The 23,482-nt window shown below is 50.7% G+C and overlaps 1 protein-coding gene across 3 annotated transcripts in view; it reads right to left on the bottom strand.

Moving 5' to 3' along the window:
- The window catches only part of KHK (ketohexokinase), a 366,821-nt gene that overhangs the window by 183,389 nt on the left and 159,950 nt on the right, over window positions 1-23,482 (bottom strand). For all 3 annotated transcript variants that reach the window (XM_088480520.1, XM_088480521.1, XM_088480522.1), the window contains one exon: window positions 96-168. In XM_088480520.1, the coding sequence (XP_088336646.1) occupies window positions 96-168 (73 nt within the window). The remainder of the gene's footprint in view (window positions 1-95; window positions 169-23,482) is intronic.

Raw genomic sequence — 23,482 nt, 5'->3', positions numbered from 1 at the left:
GTCACCACTATAATACTGACCAGCGCACCTCCACCCACTGTGTACTGATATTACCAATATAATACTGACTGGTAACCCTAATGTTTATGTATTACCTCCCAGTGAATCCACTTGTGTTGGGTTAGATCTACTTTCTGGAAGTCATCCACAGTTACATCAGGTAAGTTTCTGCAGGATCAATAGAACATAAAACAAATATAAAAACAAATGAATTATGGGGAAAATATCCCAGATCCATGATCCCCGTAGCCATATATTGTAACTATTACATTCCAAATGTCTGCTCTCTAAATGAATCACAAATGTGAGCGTAACCTGGTGCATAGAGGGGAAAGTACTGTAACCCACAGCAACCTCTCCGATCCAATCATTTCTCTAGGAGTATTTATAAAATGTAACAAATGAAACACATACCTCCTAATCAGACATCACCCTTTATCCAATGGACCATTATTATAATACACTGTGTGCTGTGCAATAAGGAGTACGATGATATTTATTCAGACATATTCTCAATTCACCTTAATGACAGAACCTGGTGATCTGCCATAAACCTAACGTACATCCTGAAAGGTCCTATATATCTCAGAACAGAGGAGCTGCTGCAGATCCAGGGCCAACCCAGCCAGACACTAAACTCTGCTGCTGGAGGGGGTTATATGAAGCCTGGTACTGCACCCCTAACAGTCGCCCTTGAAGCCTAAATATCGGTGAAACGCAACTTTTTTGTTGACTGCATTATTTACTGCTCTTGAACTCTGAAAGAATTCCACATCCATTGACACAGATAAGCCATCTTTAGGACAATATATACTGTATACAGACAATGGGTCCGCAGTATTAGTTCAACGTTTCAGAACATTGTATTTAGTTCTTTCATCAGGATATAGAAAAACATAAAACATATCTTGCCTAAAATAGTTTACACCACTAGTGAGAAGTCCCATGGTCTTTATTCATGAAGAAGCCGTCATGATGCCGCCGATTGGAATTGGTCGTATTTTCCCTCACACTGTGAGCGGTAAACCGGAGGGCACAGACGCAGCTGTTTACATATAAGCTTACGATTTCCGGCCATCATATATATATATATATAGAATGTAAGCTCTCGCGAGCAGGGCCCTCTTCCCTCATGTGCTTCTCTTTACATTTTCTTCTACGCCTTACTCCCCATAAGGGCACCTAACACGTAACTGCCAACTCCCGGCTGCGTATTGTGAGAGCTGTAATCGCTATTGCAGCAATGTATATAATTCGTGTCCTTGTCCTGCACTGTAATGTTCTGTAAGTTACTTGTTCACTTATTTTATGTACTATGTAAGGCGCTGAGGACATCAGAGTAGCAATCACACAGGCTGATTACATATAAGCTTACGAGTTCCGGCCATCATATATAGATAGATAGATATACACAATCTACGGGAGGGGGCGCTCCAGCACATCAGAGTAGGCAATCATACAGACTGATTACATACAAGCTTATGAGTTCCGGCCATCATATATAGATAGATATACACAATCTACGGGAGGTGGCGCTCCAAGACATCAGAGTAGGCAATCACACAGGCTGATTACATATAAGCTTACGAGTTCCGGCCATCATATATAGATAGATATACACAATCTACGGGAGGGGGCGCTCCAGCACATCAGAGTAAGCAATCATACAGACTCATTACACATAAGCTTACGAGTTCCGGCCATCATATATATATAGATAGATATACACAATCTACGGGAGGGGGCGCTCCAGCACATCAGAGTAGGCAATCACACAGGCTGATTACATATAAGCTTACGAGTTCCGGCCATCATATATAGATAGATATACACAATCTACGGGGGGTGGCGCTCCAGGACATCAGAGTAGCAATCACACAGGCTGATTACATATAAGCTTACGAGTTCCGGCCATCATATATAAATAGATAGATATACTAAATCTACGGGGGGTGGCACTCCAGCACATCAGAGTAGGCAATCACACAGCCTGATTACATATAAGCTTATGAGTTCCGGCCATCATATATAGATAGATATACACAATCTACGGGGGGTGGCGCACCAGCACATCAGAGTACGCAATCACACAGCCTGATTACATATAAGCTTACGAGTTCCGGCCATCATATATAGATAGATATACACAATCTACGGGGGGTGGCGCTCCAGGACATCAGAGTAGGCAATCACACAGGCTGATTACATATAAGCTTACGAGTTCCGGCCATCATATATAAATAGATAGATATACTAAATCTACGGGGGGTGGCACTCCAGCACATCAGAGTAGGCAATCACACAGCCTGATTACATATAAGCTTATGAGTTCCGGCCATCATATATAGATAGATAGATAGATAGATATACACAATCTATGGGGGGTGGCACTCCAGCACATCAGAGTAGGCAATCACACAGCCTGATTACATATAAGCTTATGAGTTCCGGCCATCATATATAGATAGATATACACAATCTACGGGGGTGACGCTCCAGCACATTAAAGTAGGCAATCACACAGGCTGATTACATATAAGCTTACGAGTTCCGGCCATCATATATAGATAGATATACACAATCTACGGGGGGTGGCGCTCCAGGACATCAGAATAGGCAATCACACAGGCTGATTACATATAAGCTTATTAGTTCGTGGCATTATATATAGATAGATAGATATACACAATGTACGGGGGGTGGCGCTCCAGCACATCAGAACAGAAAATCACACAGGCTGATTACATATAAGCTTACGAGTTCCGGCCATCATATATATAGATAGATAGATATACACAATCTACGGGGGGTGGTTCTCCAGCACATCAGAGTAGACAATCACACAGGCTGATTACAGCAACGTTTTGGTTTATTTAAAAACACTCATCAGGCAACAATAGAACATACAAACCCCCTTACCTTAAATACCCCAATGTGCCAACGATCTCAGGCTAACGATGGAGCTGCACGCTGCCGGCGCTGCTCCCGATGACGTGGGAAGCACAGCGTCGCCCATTCCTGACATCAGCAGGGCACACCGCCGGCCCATAGCCACATCGTAAACAACCATGGCGCAACCATGGAAGCGGCTGCTGAGCGGTGCACAGCGGCTCCGCTGGACACTGACCACATAATAAATGCAGGAGCAAAAACATGAGCGGTGAACATAGAAATAACAATGACCAGCAAAGGGGTAAATACACAAATTATGAGACATAAGTAATAAACATATAAAAGTCACAGCAGGTGAATGATGCAAAAAGTTACAAACAGGTGAAACGCCACAAGCCAGGACTTACCCTCCCATAGGGCACTATGTGGGTTAGAATCTATGACCCCAGGCGGAGTAATCTACAAGAGAGCACAAGTAATAATAATAAGACTAAGGAAACATGCCACAGTGACTGTGTATAACCAAAAATGTCTTCCAAAGGATAATAACGTGTTTAATGTTCTAACTACCTGAGCAACCCGAGCTCACTACTAGAAATATATGGCACAAACGCTATGACCACAGGCAGCAGCTAAGGGAGGTGACTCATTGGGCTCAAAAGGGGTCTCAGTATTTAGTCTATGTATCCATCTAACTTCCAGGTGCAAAAGGGTTTTGGCCCTATCCCCACCCCTACGTAATCTGTGATTTTATACTTCAAGGTACTGTAGCCAGTCCATGCCGTTGTTCCTTGAAGTGGCGAGCCACCGGTTGGTCCTGGTCCTTACCATCCAGCGCCACTCTGATGGCCGATCGATGACTAGCCATCCTTTCTCGGAATTGGCGCGTGGTCTTACCCACATACAATAACCCACATGGGCATCTGGTTATGTAAATTATATACTTGATGCGGCTTGTGCAGCCGGGGTATTGATGCAGCTGGTATGGATGAAGGAGTGATGCGGCTTGTGCAACCGGGGTATTGATGCAGCTGGTATAGGTGAAGGAGTGATGCGACTTGTGCAGCCGGGGTATTGATGCAGCTGGTATAGCTGAAGGAGTGATGCGGCTTGTGCAGCCGGGGTATTGATGCAGCTGGTATGGATGAAGGAGTGATGCGGCTTGTGCAGCCGGGGTATTGATGCAGCTGGTATAGCTGAAGGAGTGATGCGGCTTGTGCAGCCGGGGTATTGATGCAGCTGGTATAGCTGAAGGAGTGATGCGGCTTGTGCAGCCGGGGTATTGATGCAGCTGGTATAGGTGAAGGAGTGATGCGGCTTGTGCAGCCGGGGTATTGATGCAGCTGGTATAGGTGAAGGAGTGATGCGGCTTGTGCAGCCGGGGTATTGATGCAGCTGGTATAGCTGAAGGGGTGATGCGGCTTGTGCAGCCGGGGTATTGATGCAGCTGGTATAGATGAAGGAGTGATGCGGCATGTGCAGCCAGGGTATTGATGCAGCTGGTATAGATGAAGGAGTGATGCGGCTTGTGCAGCCGGGGTATTGATGCAGCTGGTATAGCTGAAGGAGTGATGCGGCTTGTGCAGCCGGGGTATTGATGCAGCTGGTATAGCTGAAGGGGTGATGCGGCTTGTGCAGCCGGGGTATTGATGCAGCTGGTATAGATGAAGGAGTGATGCGGCTTGTGCAGCCGGGTATTGATGCAGCTGGTATAGCTGAAGGAGTGATGCGGCTTGTGCAGCCGGGGTATTGATGCAGCTGGTATAGGTGAAGGAGTGATGCAGCTTGTGCAGCCGGGGTATTGATGCAGCTGGTATAGATGAAGGAGTGATGCAGCTTGTGCAGCCGGGGTATTGATGCAGCTGGTATGGATGAAGGAGTGATGCGGCTTGTGCAGCCGGGGTATTGATGCAGCTGGTATAGGTGAAGGAGTGATGCGGCTTGTGCAGCCGGGGTATTGATGCAGCTGGTATAGCTGAAGGAGTGATGCGGCTTGTGCAGCCGGGGTATTGATGCAGCTGGTATAGCTGAAGGAGTGATGCGGCTTGTGCAGCCGGGGTATTGATGCAGCTGGTATAGCTGAAGGAGTGATGCGGCTTGTGCAGCCGGGGTATTGATGCAGCTGGTATAGCTGAAGGAGTGATGCGGCTTGTGCAGCCGGGTATTGATGCAGATGGTATAGATGAAGGAGTGATGCGGCTTGTGCAGCCGGGGTATTGATGCAGCTGGTATAGATGAAGGAGTGATGCGGCTTGTGCAGCCGGGGTATTGATGCAGCTGGTATAGCTGAAGGAGTGATGCGGCTTGTGCAGCCGGGTATTGATGCAGCTGGTATAGCTGAAGGAGTGATGCGGCTTGTGCAGCCAGGGTATTGATGCAGCTGGTATAGCTGAAGGAGTGATGCGGCTTGTGCAGCCAGGGTATTGATGCAGCTGGTATGGATGAAGGAGTGATGCGGCTTGTGCAGCCGGGGTATTGATGCAGCTGGTATAGATGAAGGAGTGAAGCGGCTTGTGCAGCCGGGGTATTGATGCAGCTGGTATAGATGAAGGGGTGATGCGGCTTGTGCAGCCAGGGTATTGATGCAGCTGGTATAGCTGAAGGAGTGATGCGGCTTGTGCAGCTGGGGTATTGATGCAGCTGGTATAGCTGAAGGGGTGATGCGGCATGTGCAGCCGGGGTATTGATGCAGCTGGTATAGCTGAAGGAGTGATGCGGCATGTGCAGCCGGGGTATTGATGCAGCTGGTATAGCTGAAGGAGTGATGCGGCTTGTGCAGCCGGGGTATTGATGCAGCTGGTATAGCTGAAGGGGTGATGCGGCTTGTGCAGCCAGGGTATTGATGCAGCTGGTATAGCTGAAGGAGTGATGCGGCTTGTGCAGCCAGGGTATTGATGCAGCTGGTATGGATGAAGGAGTGATGCGGCTTGTGCAGCCGGGGTATTGATGCAGCTGGTATAGATGAAGGAGTGAAGCGGCTTGTGCAGCCGGGGTATTGATGCAGCTGGTATAGATGAAGGAGTGATGCGGCTTGTGCAGCCGGGGTATTGATGCAGCTGGTATAGATGAAGGAGTGATGCAGCTTGTGCAGCCGGGTATTGATGCAGCTGGTATGGATGAAGGAGTGATGCGGCTTGTGCAGCCGGGGTATTGATGCAGCTGGTATGGATGAAGGAGTGATGCGGCTTGTGCAGCCAGGGTATTGATGCAGCTGGTATAGCTGAAGGGGTGATGCGGCTTGTGCAGCCGGGGTATTGATGCAGCTGGTATAGATGAAGGGGTGATGCGGCTTGTGCAGCCAGGGTATTGATGCAGCTGGTATAGATGAAGGGGTGATGCGGCTTGTGCAGCCAGGGTATTGATGCAGCTGGCATAGCTGAAGGGGTGATGCGGCTTGTGCAGCCGGGGTATTGATGCAGCTGGTATAGCTGAAGGAGTGATGCGGCTTGTGCAGCCGCGGTATTGATGCAGCTGGTATAGATGAAGGATTGATGCGGCTTGTGCAGCCGGGGTATTGATGCAGCTGGTATAGATGAAGGAGTGATGCGGCTTGTGCAGCCGGGGTATTGATGCAGCTGGTATAGCTGAAGGGGTGATGCGGCTTGTGCAGCCGGGGTATTGATGCAGCTGGTATAGCTGATGGAGTGATGCGGCTTGTGCAGCCGGGGTATTGATGCAGCTGGTATAGGTGATGGAGTGATGCGGCTTGTGCAGCCGGGGTATTGATGCAGCTGGTATAGGTGAAGTAGTGATGCGGCTTGTGCAGCCGGGGTATTGATGCAGCTGGTATAGATGAAGGAGTGATGCGGCTTGTGCAGCCGGGGTATTGATGCAGCTGGTATAGATGAAGGAGTGATGCGGCTTGTGCAGCTGGGGTATTGATGCAGCTGGTATAGCTGAAGGAGTGATGCGGCTTGTGCAGCCGGGGTATTGATGCAGCTGGTATAGCTGAAGGAGTGATGCGGCTTGTGAAGCCGGGGTATTGATGCAGCTGGTATGGATGAAGGAGTGATGCGGTTTGTGCAGCCGGGATATTGATTCAGCTGGTATCGCTGAAGGATTGATGCGGCTTGTGCAGCCGAGGTATTGATGCAGCTGGTATGGATGAAGGAGTTATGCGGCTTGTGCAGCCGGGGTATTGATGCAGCTGGTATAGATGAAGGAGTGATGCGGCTTGTGCAGCCGGGTATTGATGCAGCTGGTATAGCTGAAGGAGTGATGCAGCTTGTGCAGCCGGGGTATTGATGCAGCTGGTATAGATGAAGGAGTGATGCGGCTTGTGCAGCCGGGGTATTGATGCAGCTGGTATGGATGAAGGAGTGATGTGGCTTGTGCAGCCGGGGTATTGATGCAGCTGGTATGGATGAAGGAGTGATGCGGCTTGTGCAGCCGGGGTATTGATGCAGCTGGTATGGATGAAGGAGTGATGCGGCATGTGCAGCCGGGGTATTGATGCAGCTGGTATAGATGAAGGAGTGATGCGGCTTGTGCAGCCGGGGTATTGATGCAGCTGGTATAGCTGAAGGAGTGATGCGGCTTGTGCAGCCGGGGTATTGATGCAGCTGGTATAGCTGAAGGAGTGATGCGGCTTGTGCAGCCGGGGTATTGATGCAGCTGGTATAGCTGAAGGAGTGATGCGGCTTGTGCAGCCGGGGTATTGATGCAGCTGGTATAGCTGAAGGGGTGATGCGGCTTGTGCAGCCGGGGTATTGATGCAGCTGGTATAGCTGAAGGAGTGATGCGGCCTGTGCAGCCGGGGTATTGATGCAGCTGGTATAGATGAAGGAGTGATGCGGCTTGTGCAGCCGGAGTATTGATGCAGCTGGTATAGATTAAGGAGTGATGCGGCTTGTGCAGCCGGGGTATTGATGCAGCTGGTATAGCTGAAGGAGTGATGCGGCTTGTGCAGCCGGGGTATTGATGCAGCTGGTATAGATGAAGGGGTGATGCGGCTTGTGCAGCCGGGTATTGATGAAGCTGGTATAGATGAAGGGGTGATGCGGCTTGTGCAGCCGGGGTATTGATGCAGCTGGTATAGCTGAAGGGGTGATGCGGCTTGTGCAGCCAGGGTATTGATGCAGCTGGTATAGATGAAGGAGTGGTGCGGCTTGTGCAGCCGGGGTATTGATGCAGCTGGTATAGCTGAAGGGGTGATGCGGCTTGTGCAGCCGGGGTATTGATGCAGCTGGTATAGCTGAAGGGGTGATGCGGCTTGTGCAGCCGGGGTATTGATGCAGCTGGTATAGATGAAGGGGTGATGCGGCTTGTGCAGCCGGGGTATTGATGCAGCTGGTATAGGTGACGGAGTGATGCGGCTTGTGCAGCCGGGGTATTGATGCAGCTGGTATAGCTGAAGGGGTGATGCGGCTTGTGCAGCCGGGGTATTGATGCAGCTGGTATAGCTGAAGGAGTGATGCGGCTTGTGCAGCCGGGGTATTGATGCAGCTGGTATAGCTGAAGGAGTGATGCGGCTTGTGCAGCCGGGGTATTGATGCAGCTGGTATAGGTGAAGGAGTGATGCGGCTTGTGCAGCCGAGGTATTGATGCAGCTGGTATAGCTGAAGGAGTGATGCGGCTTATGGAAAACAATGATGTGGCTGGATTTGCCATGGTGCAGCCAATACAGCCGGAGGAATTGATGCAACCTGGAGGCCGAGATGCGGCTTGCTACGCCATAGAGCGGCTATTGCAGCAGGAGGAACTGATGTGGCCTGGAGGCCGAGGTGCGGCTTGGCGGTATGACAGAGTCTAGCTACAGGAACTGGAAGGTCACGTACAAAGATGCTATAGCCGGCAAGGCCGCGAGGACGCTGCATGATATTTAAAAGATGAAGAACCAATCAAAGCAACGGAAGATCATTCTGTGTTCCCAGTAACACGTGATGTCGTCCGACGTCCAGATCGCCTAGCAACAGATGGTGCAGTTCCTGTACGGCAGGTGGAAGTAGGAGTAACCATCGAAGTGCTGGAGGGTAGCAAGTTGTACCGGTGACTTGTAACACAATCTTCCTATCCAATTAGTGAATTCGTCCTCAGAAAGGTGATTGTAACGAGCAGTTACAAACGAGGAAATGTTCTCTCTGGTGACTTTGAGCTCTCTGGCTCACTTCGCTATTACCAAGAGGATAAGGTCAAAGCTGCAATTATTCAGAACCGCAACCCACTTCCTATACAATACTGCAAGATCCTTATATTAAATTTACATGGGATATAAATCCATCACAAATCCATTACCTTGATGTGCTGGTTACCAAATCTGAATCTTTTTTAAATACTACCAAGAAAGCAACTGACAGTAACACGCTCCTTAGGGCAGAGAGCAATCATCCCCACTTTGAAATAGGGGATCCACTTCTCTCAACTTCTGAGGGTCCACAGAATAACAGATAATCCCAATGTGGCCCTAAAAGAGATGGACCTAATGATAGAACGGTTTGTTGACCTCGGATACCACTATAAAGACCTGGTGGAGATTAAAGACAGAGGCGCTCGCAAGAAGCGAGCGCTCGTTCTGAATGAGGGCGGCCGCTTGTATTTTTAAGTGCGGCCTCCTGGTCGCTAGTTTAGCTGTGGGTTACCACCCACAGCTTAGCAACCGACCATCGGGGCTTGCGACGAGACCCTAAGGATGGGTCTCGGCAACCGCAAGCCCCAGGGAGCTTTCTGCTCTGATCGAGCAGGTAACTCTCCACTGACATCACTGCTGATGTCAGTGGGCCGCCCACAAAACTGCAGGCGATCCTTAAGGAACGCCTCCGTTTGTGAAACCACCCCCCGCCACGCCTATAAAACGGGCCGAGCTGTCGATCAACATCGACAGCCGCCCCTTTTGTATTGAGTTCCGAAGCGAGAGCGTTTCTTTCTCGCTCCGGGGCTTGCACACGCGCAGTGCGGCCGCTGTGCGTGCGCAGGGCCTAAACATCGACCCGGTTGCGAGCGCTCATCACTTGCAACCAGGTCTGAATGAGGTCCAGAGTGTTTGCGATACCTAGGGAAGATACCCTGACAAGGAAGAAGATATCGAGCTCTAAAATATGTCCTTGGGTGAACCAGTTTAGTTCCCACAGCAATGGCATTAGTAATCTGCCAAGGGTCTCTGGCACATTGAAGGACCCTGCACTCCCAGCCTTGAGAGTTACATCCCTCATGCCTTGTTACAAAAGGCCTAAAAACATTAAAGATGATTTTGAGATGTCAACAATGACATCTCAGGCCTGGGTGTGAATTCACCAAGCCACTTTTTAAGCTAAAAAAATGGGGTGTTATAGGTGCATCAGTTGCACTACCTGTAACTATTTGGAGGCTGGTAGCTTGTTTTCCTATCCCCATTCTGGCAAATGGTACGAGATAAAACATGTTCTATCTTTCACTTCCAAGTATATAATGTACATAATCAGATGCCCAATTCCGAGAAAGAATGGCTCGTCATCGATCGGCCATCAGAGCGGCGCTGGATGGTAAGGACCAACCGGTGGCTCGCCACTTCAAGGAACAACGTGTATGTACTGGCTACAGTACCTTGAAGTATAAAATCACAGATCACGTAGGGGTGGGGATAGGGCCAAAGCCCTTTTGCACCTGGAAGTTAGATGGATACATAGACTAAATACTGAGACCCCTTTTGAGCCCAATGAGTCACCTCCCTTAGCTGCTGCCTGTGGTCATAGCGTTTGTGCCATATATTTCTAGTAGTGAGCTCGGGTTGCTCAGGTAGTTAGAACATTAAACACGTTATTATCCTTTGGAAGACATTTTTGGTTATACACAGTCACTGTGGCATGTTTCCTTAGTCTTATTATTATTACTTGTGCTCTCTTGTAGATTACTCCGCCTGGGGTCATAGATTCTAACCCACATAGTGCCCTATGGGAGGGTAAGTCCTGGCTTGTGGCGTTTCACCTGTTTGTAACTTTTTGCATCGTTCACCTGCTGTGACTTTTATATGTTTATTACTTATGTCTCATAATTTGTGTATTTACCCCTTTGCTGGTCATTGTTATTTCTATGTTCACCGCTCATGTTTTTGCTCCTGCATTTATTATGTGGTCAGTGTCCAGCGGAGCCGCTGTGCACCGCTCAGCAGCCGCTTCCATGGTTGCGCCATGGTTGTTTACGATGTGGCTATGGGCCGGCGGTGTGCCCTGCTGATGTCAGGAATGGGCGACGCTGTGCTTCCCACGTCATCGGGAGCAGCGCCGGCAGCGTGCAGCTCCATCGTTAGCCTGAGATCGTTGGCACATTGGGGTATTTAAGGTAAGGGGGTTTGTATGTTCTATTGTTGCCTGATGAGTGTTTTTGAATAAACAAAAACGTTGCTGTAATCAGCCTGTGTGATTGTCTACTCTGATGTGCTGGAGAACCACCCCCCGTAGATTGTGTATATCTATCTATCTATATATATGATGGCCGGAACTCGTAAGCTTATATGTAATCAGCCTGTGTGATTTTCTGTTCTGATGTGCTGGAGCGCCACCCCCCGTACATTGTGTATATCTATCTATCTATATATAATGCCACGAACTAATAAGCTTATATGTAATCAGCCTGTGTGATTGCCTATTCTGATGTCCTGGAGCGCCACCCCCCGTAGATTGTGTATATCTATCTATATATGATGGCCGGAACTCGTAAGCTTATATGTAATCAGCCTGTGTGATTGCCTACTTTAATGTGCTGGAGCGTCACCCCCGTAGATTGTGTATATCTATCTATATATGATGGCCGGAACTCATAAGCTTATATGTAATCAGGCTGTGTGATTGCCTACTCTGATGTGCTGGAGTGCCACCCCCTGTAGATTTAGTATATCTATTTATATATGATGGCCGGAACTCGTAAGCTTATATGTAATCAGCCTGTGTGATTGTCTACTCTGATATGCTGGAGCGCAACCCCCCGTAGATTGTGTATATCTATCTATCTATCTATGATGGCCGGAACTCGTAAGCTTATATGTAATCAGCCTGTGTGATTGTCTACTCTGATGTGCTGGAGAACCACCCCCCGTAGATTGTGTATATCTATCTATCTATATATGATGGCCGGAACTCGTAAGCTTATATGTAATCAGCCTGTGTGATTGCCTACTTTGATATGCTGGAGCGCCACCCCCCTGTGTACTTGCTGTATTTTGGTTGAGCACCTGGGCCCTTATATACTGGTATGGTGAGTGCCAGCTAAACGTTGCGTTAGATATATATTAGGGGTGTGCACCGGCCACTTTTCGTGTTTTGGATCTGGATTGGTTTTGCCAAAACCACCCTTCCGTGTTTTGGGTTCTGGGTTTTGTGTTTTGGATCTGTATTTTTTTGAAAAAAAGCATAAAAACAGCTAAAATCACAGAATTTGTAGGTTTTTCTGCTCCTATGCTATTATTAACCTCAATAACCTTCATTTCCACTCATTTCCAGTCTATTCTGAACACCTCACACCTCACAATAGTGTTTTTATGTCCAAAAGGTTGCACCGAGGTAGCTGGATGACTATGCTAAGCGACACGAGTGGGCGGCACAAACACGTGACCCATCTAGGCGTGAAACTGCAGTGGCAGACAGGATGGCAGTTTGAAAAACTAGGCCCCAAACTGTACATAATGCAAAGAAAAAAAAGAGGTGCAAGATGGAATTGTCCTTGGGCCCACCCACCCTTACGTTGTATAAACAGGACATGCACACTTTAACAAACCACTCATTTCAGCGCCAGGGTCTGCCACACGACTGTGGCTGAAATGATTGGTTCGTTTGGGCCCCCACAAAAAAAGCTGGCATTTAATCTGTCCCTGCACAAACTGGCTCTACGGAGGCAAGATGTCGTCCTCATCCTCCTCATCCACCGATTCCTCACCCTCTTCAGTGTTGTGCACATCCTCATCCTCACAGAGTATTAATTCGTCCCCGCTGGAATCCACCACCACAGGTCCCTCTGTACGTTATGGAGGCTGGTCTCCCTGGAAGAGTTGATAATTCATTTTTATGAACATCATCTTCTCCACATTTTGTGGAAGAAACCTCCTACGCCTTTCGCTGACAAGGTTCTCGGCTGCACTAAACACTCTTTCGGAGTACACACTGGAGAGGGGGCAACTCAGGTAAATTAGAGCCAGTTTGTACAGGGGCCTCCAAATTGCCTCTTTTTCCTGCCAGTACATGTACGGACTGTCTGACATGCCTACTTGGATGCTGTCACCGATGTAATCCTTTAACAGACAGACGCACGCTTGTCGCTGCTGCTTTGAGGATGCAAGTGCGGCTACAGCCCACACAATTCACAAAGACAGAAAAAAAAAATATTTTTTTTATTGTTTGTGGAGCGCACTTTGAGGGTTACACCACCCTTTAACAGACAGACGCACGCTTGTCACTGCAGTTTTGAGGATGCAGGTGCAGCTACAGCCCACAATTCACAAAGACAGAAAAAATAAGAAAAAATATTTTATTGTTTGTGGAGCGCACTTTGAGGGTTACACCACCCTTTGACAGACGCACACTTGTCGCTGCTGATTTCAGGACAGTATCATATGCAGTGACAGTAGACTTGTCAGAAATTGTTGTCACGTCCTTCAGTCCTGACCAGATGTCCAAACCGGCCCTTGATTTATGACACAGGCGCACGCTTGGCGCTGCTACTGTGTTGATGCACATGCGGCTACATTGAATACAAGTCACAAACACAGAAAAAAAATAGTTTTTTTATTTTTTGGAGCACTTTGGGGGTTACATCACCCTTTAACAGACTTATGGGACACAGGCGCACGCTTGGCGCTGCTCCTTTGCTGATGCACGTGCAGCCACAGTGCACACAATTCACAAACACAGAAAAAAAAGAAGAATTTTTTTATTATTTGTGGAGCGCACTTTGAGGGTTACACCACCCTTTAACAGACAGACGCACGCTTGTTGCTGCTGCTTTGAGGATGCAGGTGGAATCTAGACGGTATTTGGAACCGGGGACACACTACCTCCATCAATTGTCTAAATCCCACTGCACTAATGGCGGATACCGGACGTACGTCTAACACCAACATAGCAGTCAAGGCCTCAGTTATACGTTTTGCTTCAGGATGACTGCTGTCATACTTCATCCTCCTCGTTAAGGACTGTTGGAGGGTCAGTTGTTTAGTAAAAGTAGTGGTGTTCCTACTTCCTCTCTGGGATGATGAACAACTCCCAGCAGCAGCAACAGCACTAGGAGGAAGTGGTTCTTGATCTTTCCCTATTTTATTTTTATCGGAGAAAGTTTGGTCCTCCATTTATGTTATATTGATATATACGTGCAGCTAAGGCGCACACAAACGCAGAAAATATTTTTTTATTTTGTTTGGAGTGCCCTTTGGGGGTTACAGCACCCTTTAACGGACAAGCCAGCCGGCCCTTTACTTATGGGACACAGGCGCACGCTTGGCGCTGCTCCTTTGTTGATGCACGTGCAGCTACTGCACACACAATTCACAAACATAGAAAATATTTTTCTATTTTGTTTGGAGTGCACTTTGGGGGTTACAGCACACTTTAACGGACAAGCCAGCCGGCCCTTTACTTATGGGACACAGGCGCACGCTTGGCGCTGCTCCTTTGTTGATGCACGTGCAGCTACTGCGCACACAATTCACAAACATAGAAAATATTTTTCTATTTTGTTTGGAGTGCACTTTGGGGGTTACAGCACCCTTTAACGGTCATGCCAGCCGGCCCTTTACCTATGACACAGGCGCACGCTTGGCACTACTTTGTTGATGCACGTGCGGCTACTGCGCACACAATTCACAAACACAGAAAAAATATGAGATATTGTAAGAACTTACCCTTGTTATCTCTATTTCTACGAAGTCCATAGGGTTCCACAGGATACCTTGGGGTATAGGTGTGACGTCAGTCACAGGGCACCAAAGAGTTAAGCTTTCAGCCTCCCAGGATGCACTGGGTCCCCCTCCTATACCCCGCCCCCGAGCCAAGGCACCTCAGTTAGTTACCAAGCCATAGGCCGAAGGAGGAGAAGGAAGAGAGAGAACAAAGATCTGGACACATACAAGAATCACATTCTCACCAGAGGGAGACGGAAAACCGGTGACCAGAGCAAAGCCCATCTGCAGCACAAGTGCGACAGGGCGGGAGTCCTGTGGAACCCTATGGACTTCGTAGAAATAGAGATAACAAGGGTAAGTTCTTACCATATCTCATATTTTCTACTTCAGGGTCCATAGGGTATCCACAGGATACCTTGGGGATGTCCCAAAGCAGTATCCTTTAAGGGTGGGGACGCTCCTGTGCTGAAAGGAGAATCCGCCGCCCGAAGGAAGCATCCTGAGAGGCGAAGGTGTCAAACCTGTAATACCTCACGAAGGTATGGACAGAGGACCACGTAGCAGCCTTGAAGATCTGGACTGCAGAGGCACCACGTCGAGCTGCCCACGAAGGACCCACAGACCTAGTGGAATGAGCCTTCACAGAAGGAGGAACCGGCAGGCCTTCATGAAGATAAGCTTCAGAAATAGCCATACGGATCCAGGCTGCCAAAGTTTGCTTTGAAGCAGGCCAACCCTTTTTACGGAAGCCATAGAGGACAAACAAAGCGTCCGACTTCCTAAACGAAGAAGTGCGGTCAACATAAGTCCTTAAGGCCCGCACAACATCCAAAGAGGCCTCACCCACGGAAAGACCCGGTGAGTTAAAGGCCGGAACAACGATTTCCTCGTTAACATGAAACTGGGAAACAACTTTGGGAAGAAACTCGGGCCGAGTGCGGAGCACTGCCCTGTTACCATGAAAAACCAAGAAAGGGGGTCTACAAGAAAGAGCCGCTAACTCAGAAACACGTCTGGCCGAAGCAATGGCCAGAAGGAAAACAGTCTTAGCTGTTAGCCATTTAAGATCCACTGAGCCCAGTGGTTCAAACGGCGGTCCTTAGAGAGCCCTCAGGACCACAGCCAAATCCCAAGGCGCCACAGGTGGAACAAAGGGCGGCTGAATGCGGACAACACCTTGCATAAAGGTGCGCACATCCGGGATTGTAGCAATCCTACGGTGAAACCAGACAGACAGGGCCGAAACCTGTACCTTCAAAGAAGCAAGGCGAAGCCCATGATCTAGTCCCGCTTGCAGGAAGGCGAGAATCCGAGACAGACGAAACTCCCGCGGTGCATAACCTCTCGGTCGACACCACTGGAAGAACGTATGCCACACGCGATGGTATATCCTCGCGGAAGACGGTTTCCGAGCTCGCAACATGGTACGCACCACAGAGCTGGAAAACCCCCGGGACCTCAGCATGGCCGTCTCAACAGCCACGCCGTCAAAGACAGCCGAGTCAGGTCCGGGTGATGACAAGGACCCTGAGACAAGAGGTCCGGTCGTAGCGGCAACCGCAGAGGACTGTCCACGGACAGACCCTGAAGGTCTGAGAACCAGTGCCGTCTGGGCCACGCGGGAGCTATCAACAGGAGCGTCCCTCCTTCCTGTTTGAATTTCCGGATTACCCGTGGAAGAAGGGAGACCGGAGGGAACAGATATGCGAACCGGAACGTCCACCGGACGGACAGAGCATCCACCAGAGACGCCCCTTCGTCTCTTGTGCGAGACCCGTACACCGGCAACTTGTTGTTGTGCCGGGACGCCATGAGGTCGATCTCTGGAAGACCCCATCTGTCCACCAGTAGTTGAAAAACGTCCGGGTGCAGGGACCATTCCCCCGGATGAACGTCCTGGCGACTTAGAAAGTCCGCCTCCCAATTGAGCACTCCCGGGATGAAGACCGCTGATATGGCTGGAAGATTGCGCTCCGCCCAAACCAGGATCCGAGACACCTCTACGAGAGCCGCCCGGCTTCGGATTCCTCCTTGCCTGTTTATGTAGGCCACGGTGGTAGCGTTGTCCGACTGGACCTGTACCGGGTGACCCTGGAGAAACCGATGTGCCTGCTGGAGAGCATTGAAGACCGCACGGAGTTCCAAGATATTTATTGGAAGCTCCGCTTCTGTCGGAGTCCACCTGCCCTGGAACAGATGTGGACCTGAAACTGCTCCCCAGGCCCGAAGACTGGCGTCCGTAGTCAACAGGACACAATTTGGAATCCAGAACGGACGTCCCTCGCTGAGGTGGGTCGTCTGTAACCACCAAGCAAGGGACAGGCGAACCTCCGGGGTGAACACAATCGTCTGGGACTTCAGAGACTGAGGCAGCTCGTTCCACTTTGACAGGATCAGGTGCTGCAGAGGTCTGGAGTGAAACTGGGCATATTCCACCATGTCGAACACCGACACCATGGAGCCCAGTAACCTCATCGCCGAGTGTAGAGACACCTGGCGGCTGTGCAGACAACTGCGCACCCTTGACTGCAAAGCAGAGATCTTTTCCTCCGTCACAAAGATCTTTTGCTGTCCCGAGTCCAATAAGGCTCCAAGATGCAGAATCCTCCGAGACGGGATTAGAGTGGACTTCTGCCAGTTGATTAGCCAGCCGTGCCGTTGCAGCAGGGCAATGGTCAGGTCTAAGTGGCGTAACAGGAGCTCTGGAGATCCCGCCACCAATAACAGGTCATCCAAGTACGGCAACATGCGGACTCCCTGCAGCCGCAGAGAAGCCGCCATGACCGCCATCACCTTGGTGAAGACACGTGGAGCTGTCGCCAGGCCAAAAGGTAACGCCCGAAACTGGAAGTGGTTGCTGCGGATTGCAAACCTGAGGAACTGTTGATGGCGCAAAAGAATAGGGACATGCAGGTAAGCGTCCTGTATGTCCAATGACACCATGTAGTCCCCCGGTTCCAGCGCCAGAATGATGGACCGTAGGGTCTCCATCCGAAACTTCGGTACCCGCAAAGACTTGTTGAGTGCTTTGAGGTTGAGAATCGGACGATACGACCCATTGGGTTTCTGTACCAAAAAAAGATTTGAATAGAAACCCTGGCCCCTCTGGGAGAATGGAACAGGCACTATAACTCCAGCCTGGAGCATAGTGTGCAATACCTTCCGCAGCTCCGTAGCCTTGTTCCGGTCTGATGGTAGACCCGTGGTGAAGAATCGAGCCGGGGGTCTGTGCCGGAAGGAGAGGGCATACCCGTGGGAGACCACCTCCAGAACCCAAGTGTCTGTCGTAGTGACCGACCAACACTGGGCGAACTGCAGCAGGCGGCCTCCCACCCTGGGATCCCCCAAAGGGAGGCCCGTACCGTCAGGCCGCAGGCTTGTCATCTGGCTTGGGGGCCGGACGTCTGGTACTCCATGCCTGCTTCCGGGGCTTGACCGATTTCCTAGGGCCAGCCTGACGAGGAAACGACTGTGGTTTGGGCCTGCCCTGGGCCCTAGATGACCGAAAGGACGATGGTCCAGAACCAGAAGGAGCAGCGGCCGACGGGAGACAAGCCGATTTGGCTGCCGCCAGCGTGGCCACAATCTTATCCAGATCCGGACCGAAGAGAACTTCTCCGGTAAACGGCAAGGCTTCCAGACCCTTCTTGGAATCTGCGTCCGCCTTCCAGGATCGCAGCCACAAGGTGCGATGAGCAGCTACCGCTGCTGAAGAAATTCTAGACACCAGAGTACTAATGTCTAGAGCCGCCTCGTTGATGTAAGTGGCCGAATCACGGAGATTGCCAATCAACTCCGCCTGTTCGGCCGGACAGTCGGAATCAAAAGAAGCCTCTAATGAATCCGCCCAGTGCTCCATCGCTCTGGCAACCCAGCAAATGGCCATAGCCGGCCGTGCTGCCCCCCCCGCAAGGGAATAAGCAGACTTCAGGCAGATTTCCACCTTGCGGTCCGTAGCTTCCTTAAGGGAGGACATGGATGGCATCGGCAATGTGGCACTACGGACAAGACGGGTCACGTGAGAATCCACCTGTGGAGGGGATTCCCACTTAGCAAAATAATTATCTGCGAACGGATAAGCCACCGCCAGGCGTCTCTGCGGCTGGTATCTTTTGCCAGGCTGTTTCCACGCCTCCTCTAAATGGTCCACCAACTGACCCGAAAGAGGAAAGATTGTGGCATCGCCCTTCACATCTTTGAAAAAGGCATATTTAGACTTAGCCGCTGGGGGAACTTCGTCCTCAATCACCAAGGCTGTGCGGACCGCCCGAATAAGTCCAGGAATATATACTTTGGACTTAGCATCAGCGTCCTTAGTATGGAGAGGTTCCTGATCGTAAGGATCCAGAATCTCCCCATCATCAGACGTCCCTTCGTCATCCTCATAAGGAGCGGACAGAGACGCCACCGGCCGTTTATGAGGCTGCATCACAGACTCCCCTTGCAATACATCCGACAAGTGCTGTACAGAACTCGTCAGGGAGTTAACCCACGCTGGCTCCTGAGAAACCGGGAGCGGGGAAATAGGGAGACTGTGGGGTACCACTAATTGTCGTGGGAAACCCTGCATGGGTGACGACACCACAGACTGCTGGGACAAACCCATCGGAGTAAACGCGGGTTGCGGAGCTAACTAAAGCTGTTAGCGCCTGAGCGAAACAAGCCCAGGGCGGCTCCTGTACCGGTGCTGTAACCGTAAGAGGCCGCGCCATGGACAAACACTGCCGGCAAAGGCCCTCCGCGCTACCCTCCCCCTCCGCTAACGGTACTTTACACGTGGTACACTGTAGCCGGAGGGGAAAATCACTTTCAGACATGATGGCACCACGTATGTGACCCCTCTCACCAATTATATATTAAATAGGCGAGAGACCACCCTGCAGCACCGCACCGCAAGGGCTTAGCAGAAAGAACAGGGACAGAATAAAGCTGACAGTTTAGAGAAGAATAGTTACAGGCAGCGCTAGCACAGTCACATTCAATGCAAAGAAAATCAATTCCTGCACTAACAGCGCTGATCACTCAACTACACAGACACAGGGCCTGGTAGGACACAGTGCTGCATACACAGACCTGACCACAGCGGAGGAGAGGTATGCGGGGGGACCCAGACCACGATGCTTCCGTCCAGTGCTTCCAGCAGCGTTCACCATGCGTTGGAGAAGATGGCCGCTGAGGAGCAGAGAGGAGGCTGGCCTGGGGGAGGAGCGCTGACACAGGACCAGTCAGCACAGTGCAGAGAGGGCTGTGTGCAGCGGGGGAGGCGCCGGCTGTGAGACAGGGAAGGCGCGCTCCCCTGGCATGCATTTAACCCCTGGGACGCCGCAGCGCTACCGCTCTGCTGCGGTCCGCTGTCCCAGGGGGTAGTGGAAGCGCAGGTTGGTCGCCTGGCTCCACGCTGCAGCCAGTCCCCAGGGAGCCCCCTGCCTGGGGACTTAGGACCATGTGATCAGCGGGGACCCACCGCGGGACCCCGCTGCTTACCTCTGTCCCCCTTGAATCCGGCCATGGTCCGGAACATCTGGGGTCACCGCTAGCTGTGACCCCAGATGCCCACCAGCATCCCCGGATCAGTACCGGCGTTCTGATACCGGCGGGGTGTAGGGAAGACAGCATGGACGTCAGGACTGACTGTCCATGCTGTTCATCCAGATGTGCAGCCACAGCTGCATGAAGAAAACGCTTCAGGGGCTCTTCTAGCCCCCACTCCAACAGGTGCACCCGACTCCGGCCGGGCACCAAACTAAACTGAGGTGCCTTGGCTCGGGGGCGGGGTATAGGAGGGGGACCCAGTGCATCCTGGGAGGCTGAAAACTTAACTCTTTGGTGCCCTGCGACTGACGTCACACCTATACCCCAAGGTATCCTGTGGATACCCTATGGACCCTGAAGTAGAAAATATATATTTTTTTGCACTTGGGGGGAGCAACCCTGATGGACAGAGCACCCCCTGGACAACACTACAGCACCCCTTTAGGACTGGGACACTGCACAGGACTTTGGAGTGGACACAGCCCCTATGGACAACTGACTGCACAACACAGTCCAGCCAGCCCCTATGGACTTTGGAGGAGTGGACACAGCCCCTATGGACAACAGCAGCACAGCCCAACACAGCCAGCCCCAATGGACTTTGGAGGAGTGGACACAGCCCCTATGTACAACAGCAGCACAGCCCAACACAGCCAGCCCCAATGGACTTTGGAGGAGTGGACACAGCCCCTATGGACAACAGCAGCACAGCACAACACAGCCAGCCCCTATGGACTTTGGAGGAGTGGACACAGCCCCTATGGACAACAGCAGCATAGCACAGCACAGCATAGCACAACAGTAAACTACACTACACTACACAGACCAGCCAGCCCTAACTCCCACCCTCCCTCTTCACTGTCCACAGCCGAGTGAGAAAATGGCACCGACGCGGGTACCTTATATAGAACCCAAAACCTGCGAGACCCGGAAGGCGGGATGATGACGTTTTGCCTCGATTTCAGATCCGAGTCAGGCAGGAAAAGTCGAGCCTGACTCGGATCGGCCTCGGATCGAGGGGGCTCGGATTTCAGAAATTCTAACCCGCTCACCCCTAATATATATATATTCACTATACACACTGCCCGATCACTGTGGCCAGCAGTGATTGGGCACATGGGGGATAGAGGCAGAACTGCGGCTTCTAGTGCAGATTCAGCTGCACAGAAGCCGGAAGGAGGAGGTCCCGGGGGTGCCCCTGGCTGCACACACAAGCAGCTGCGGCTACTGCTATATGGAAGACATACCGGGAGAGGGGGCGATGCATCTAGACACTGCAGAAGCTGGCTTCCAGGAGCTGCGGCTGCTGCTTCCATAGAGGACATGGCAGCCCTGCAGCCACGTCAGCGGGGGGTTATGCCAGCTTCTCGATCACTGCTTGCCACAGTATTCGGGACACAGCAGCAGCCGCAGTTGCTAGGAGCCACGGTTGCTGGTTCTATGGAACACACGGCTGTCCTTGCAGTCACATTGTGAAGGGGGTGCCACCGGGTACACGATCACTGTGGCCAGCAGTGATCGGGACCCAAAGTGCATCCTGGTGCCATCTCTTGCCCGCGCCAACAGCCTTCTTCCCATAGTGCATCCTGGTGCCATCTCTTGCCCGCGCCAGCTGCCTTCTTCCCATAGTGCATCCTGGTGCCATCTCTTGCTCGCGCTGGCTGCCTTCTTCCCATAGTGCATCCTGGTGCCATCTCTTGCCCGTGCCAACTGCCTTCTTGCCATAGTGCATCCTGGTGCCGTCTCTTGCCCGCGCTGGCTGCCTTCTTCCCATAGTGCATCCTGGTGCCATCTCTTGCACGCGCAGGCTGCCTTCTTCCCATAGTGCATCTTGGTGCCATCTCTTCCCCAGGTAAATGAGGCACCCGGCTGTTCACATGATGTAACAGAGAATGTGATCCGGCAGACCAGGCCGCCTTCTTCCATTGCTCCATGGTCCAGTTCTGACGCTCACGTGCTCGTTGAAGGCATTTTCAGCTGTGGCCAGGGGTCAGCATGGGCACTCTGACAGGTCTGCGGCGACGCACCAAGCTGCGATGCTCTGCGTTTTCTGACACTTTCTATCATAGCCAGCAATCATTACTTCTGCTATTTGTGCTGCAGTAACTCTCCTGTGGGATTGGATCAGACGGCCTAGCCTCTGCCCCCACATGCGTCAATGAGCCTCAGGCACAGTGACCCTGTCACCTGTTCCCCGTATGTAATTCCATGGACCACCTTTGGTAAGTACTAAGCACTGCATACCGAGAACACCCAACAAGATTTGCCGTTGTGGAGATACTCTGTCCCAGTCGTCTAGCCTTCACTATTTTTCTCTTGTCAAAGTCGCTCAGTTCCCTACGCTTCTCCATTTCTCCTGCTTCCAACATATCAACTTCAACAGCTAAATGTTCACTTGTTTCCTATTATATTACCACCCCTTGACAGGTGTTATTCACTTCACCGGACAGTGATTTTAAAATTATGACTGATCGATATATTGGTAACTATACATGCTTTCAAAATTAACAAAATTGAAAGTGATTAAACATAAGAGAAATCTAAATCAAATCAATATTTGGGTGACCGACCTTTGCCTTCAAAACAGCATCAACTCTTCTAGGTATACTTGCACACAGTCAGGGAATTTGTAGGATTATAGTTTGGTTAATCATACACCAATCATACCAAACAGGTGACAGTGATCATCATTTTCATATGTAGGTTGAAACAACTGTGCAGGAGGCTTAAAACTGGGTGAGGAACAGCCAAACTCTGCTACAAAGGTGAGGTTGTGGCAGACAGTCTCATGTCACAGGTCATACACTATGGTAAGGACTGAGCACAGTAACAAGACACAAGGTGGTTATACTGCATCAACAAGGTCTCCCCCAGGCAAAGATGTCACAACAGACCGGGGTTTCAGGATGTGCAGTACAAGCTCTTTTGAAGAAGCACAAAGAAACAGGGAACGCTGAGGACAGTAGATGCAGTGGTCGGCCAAGGAAACTTAGTGCATCAGATGAGACAGATCATGGTTACTTCCCTTCTAAATCAGATGTCCAGCAGTGCCATCAGCTCAGAACTGGCAGAAACCAGTGGTACCCAGGTACACCCATCTACTGTTGGGATCCAACAATTTACAGACACACCAGGAGGGGTAAAACTAATGACTGAGGATCTGGGTAGACTAGAGGAATGGACAAGAACATGGCAACTACAGTTTAATGTAAAAAAATGCAAAACCATGCACTTGGGTCTCAAGAACCCAAAAGCTAA

This window comes from Taudactylus pleione, unplaced genomic scaffold (assembly GCF_031769625.1).
Source record: "Taudactylus pleione unplaced genomic scaffold, aTauple2 ptg000254l, whole genome shotgun sequence".
NCBI lineage: Eukaryota > Metazoa > Chordata > Amphibia > Anura > Myobatrachidae > Taudactylus > Taudactylus pleione.
This window is presented reverse-complemented; position numbering and strand designations above follow the sequence as displayed.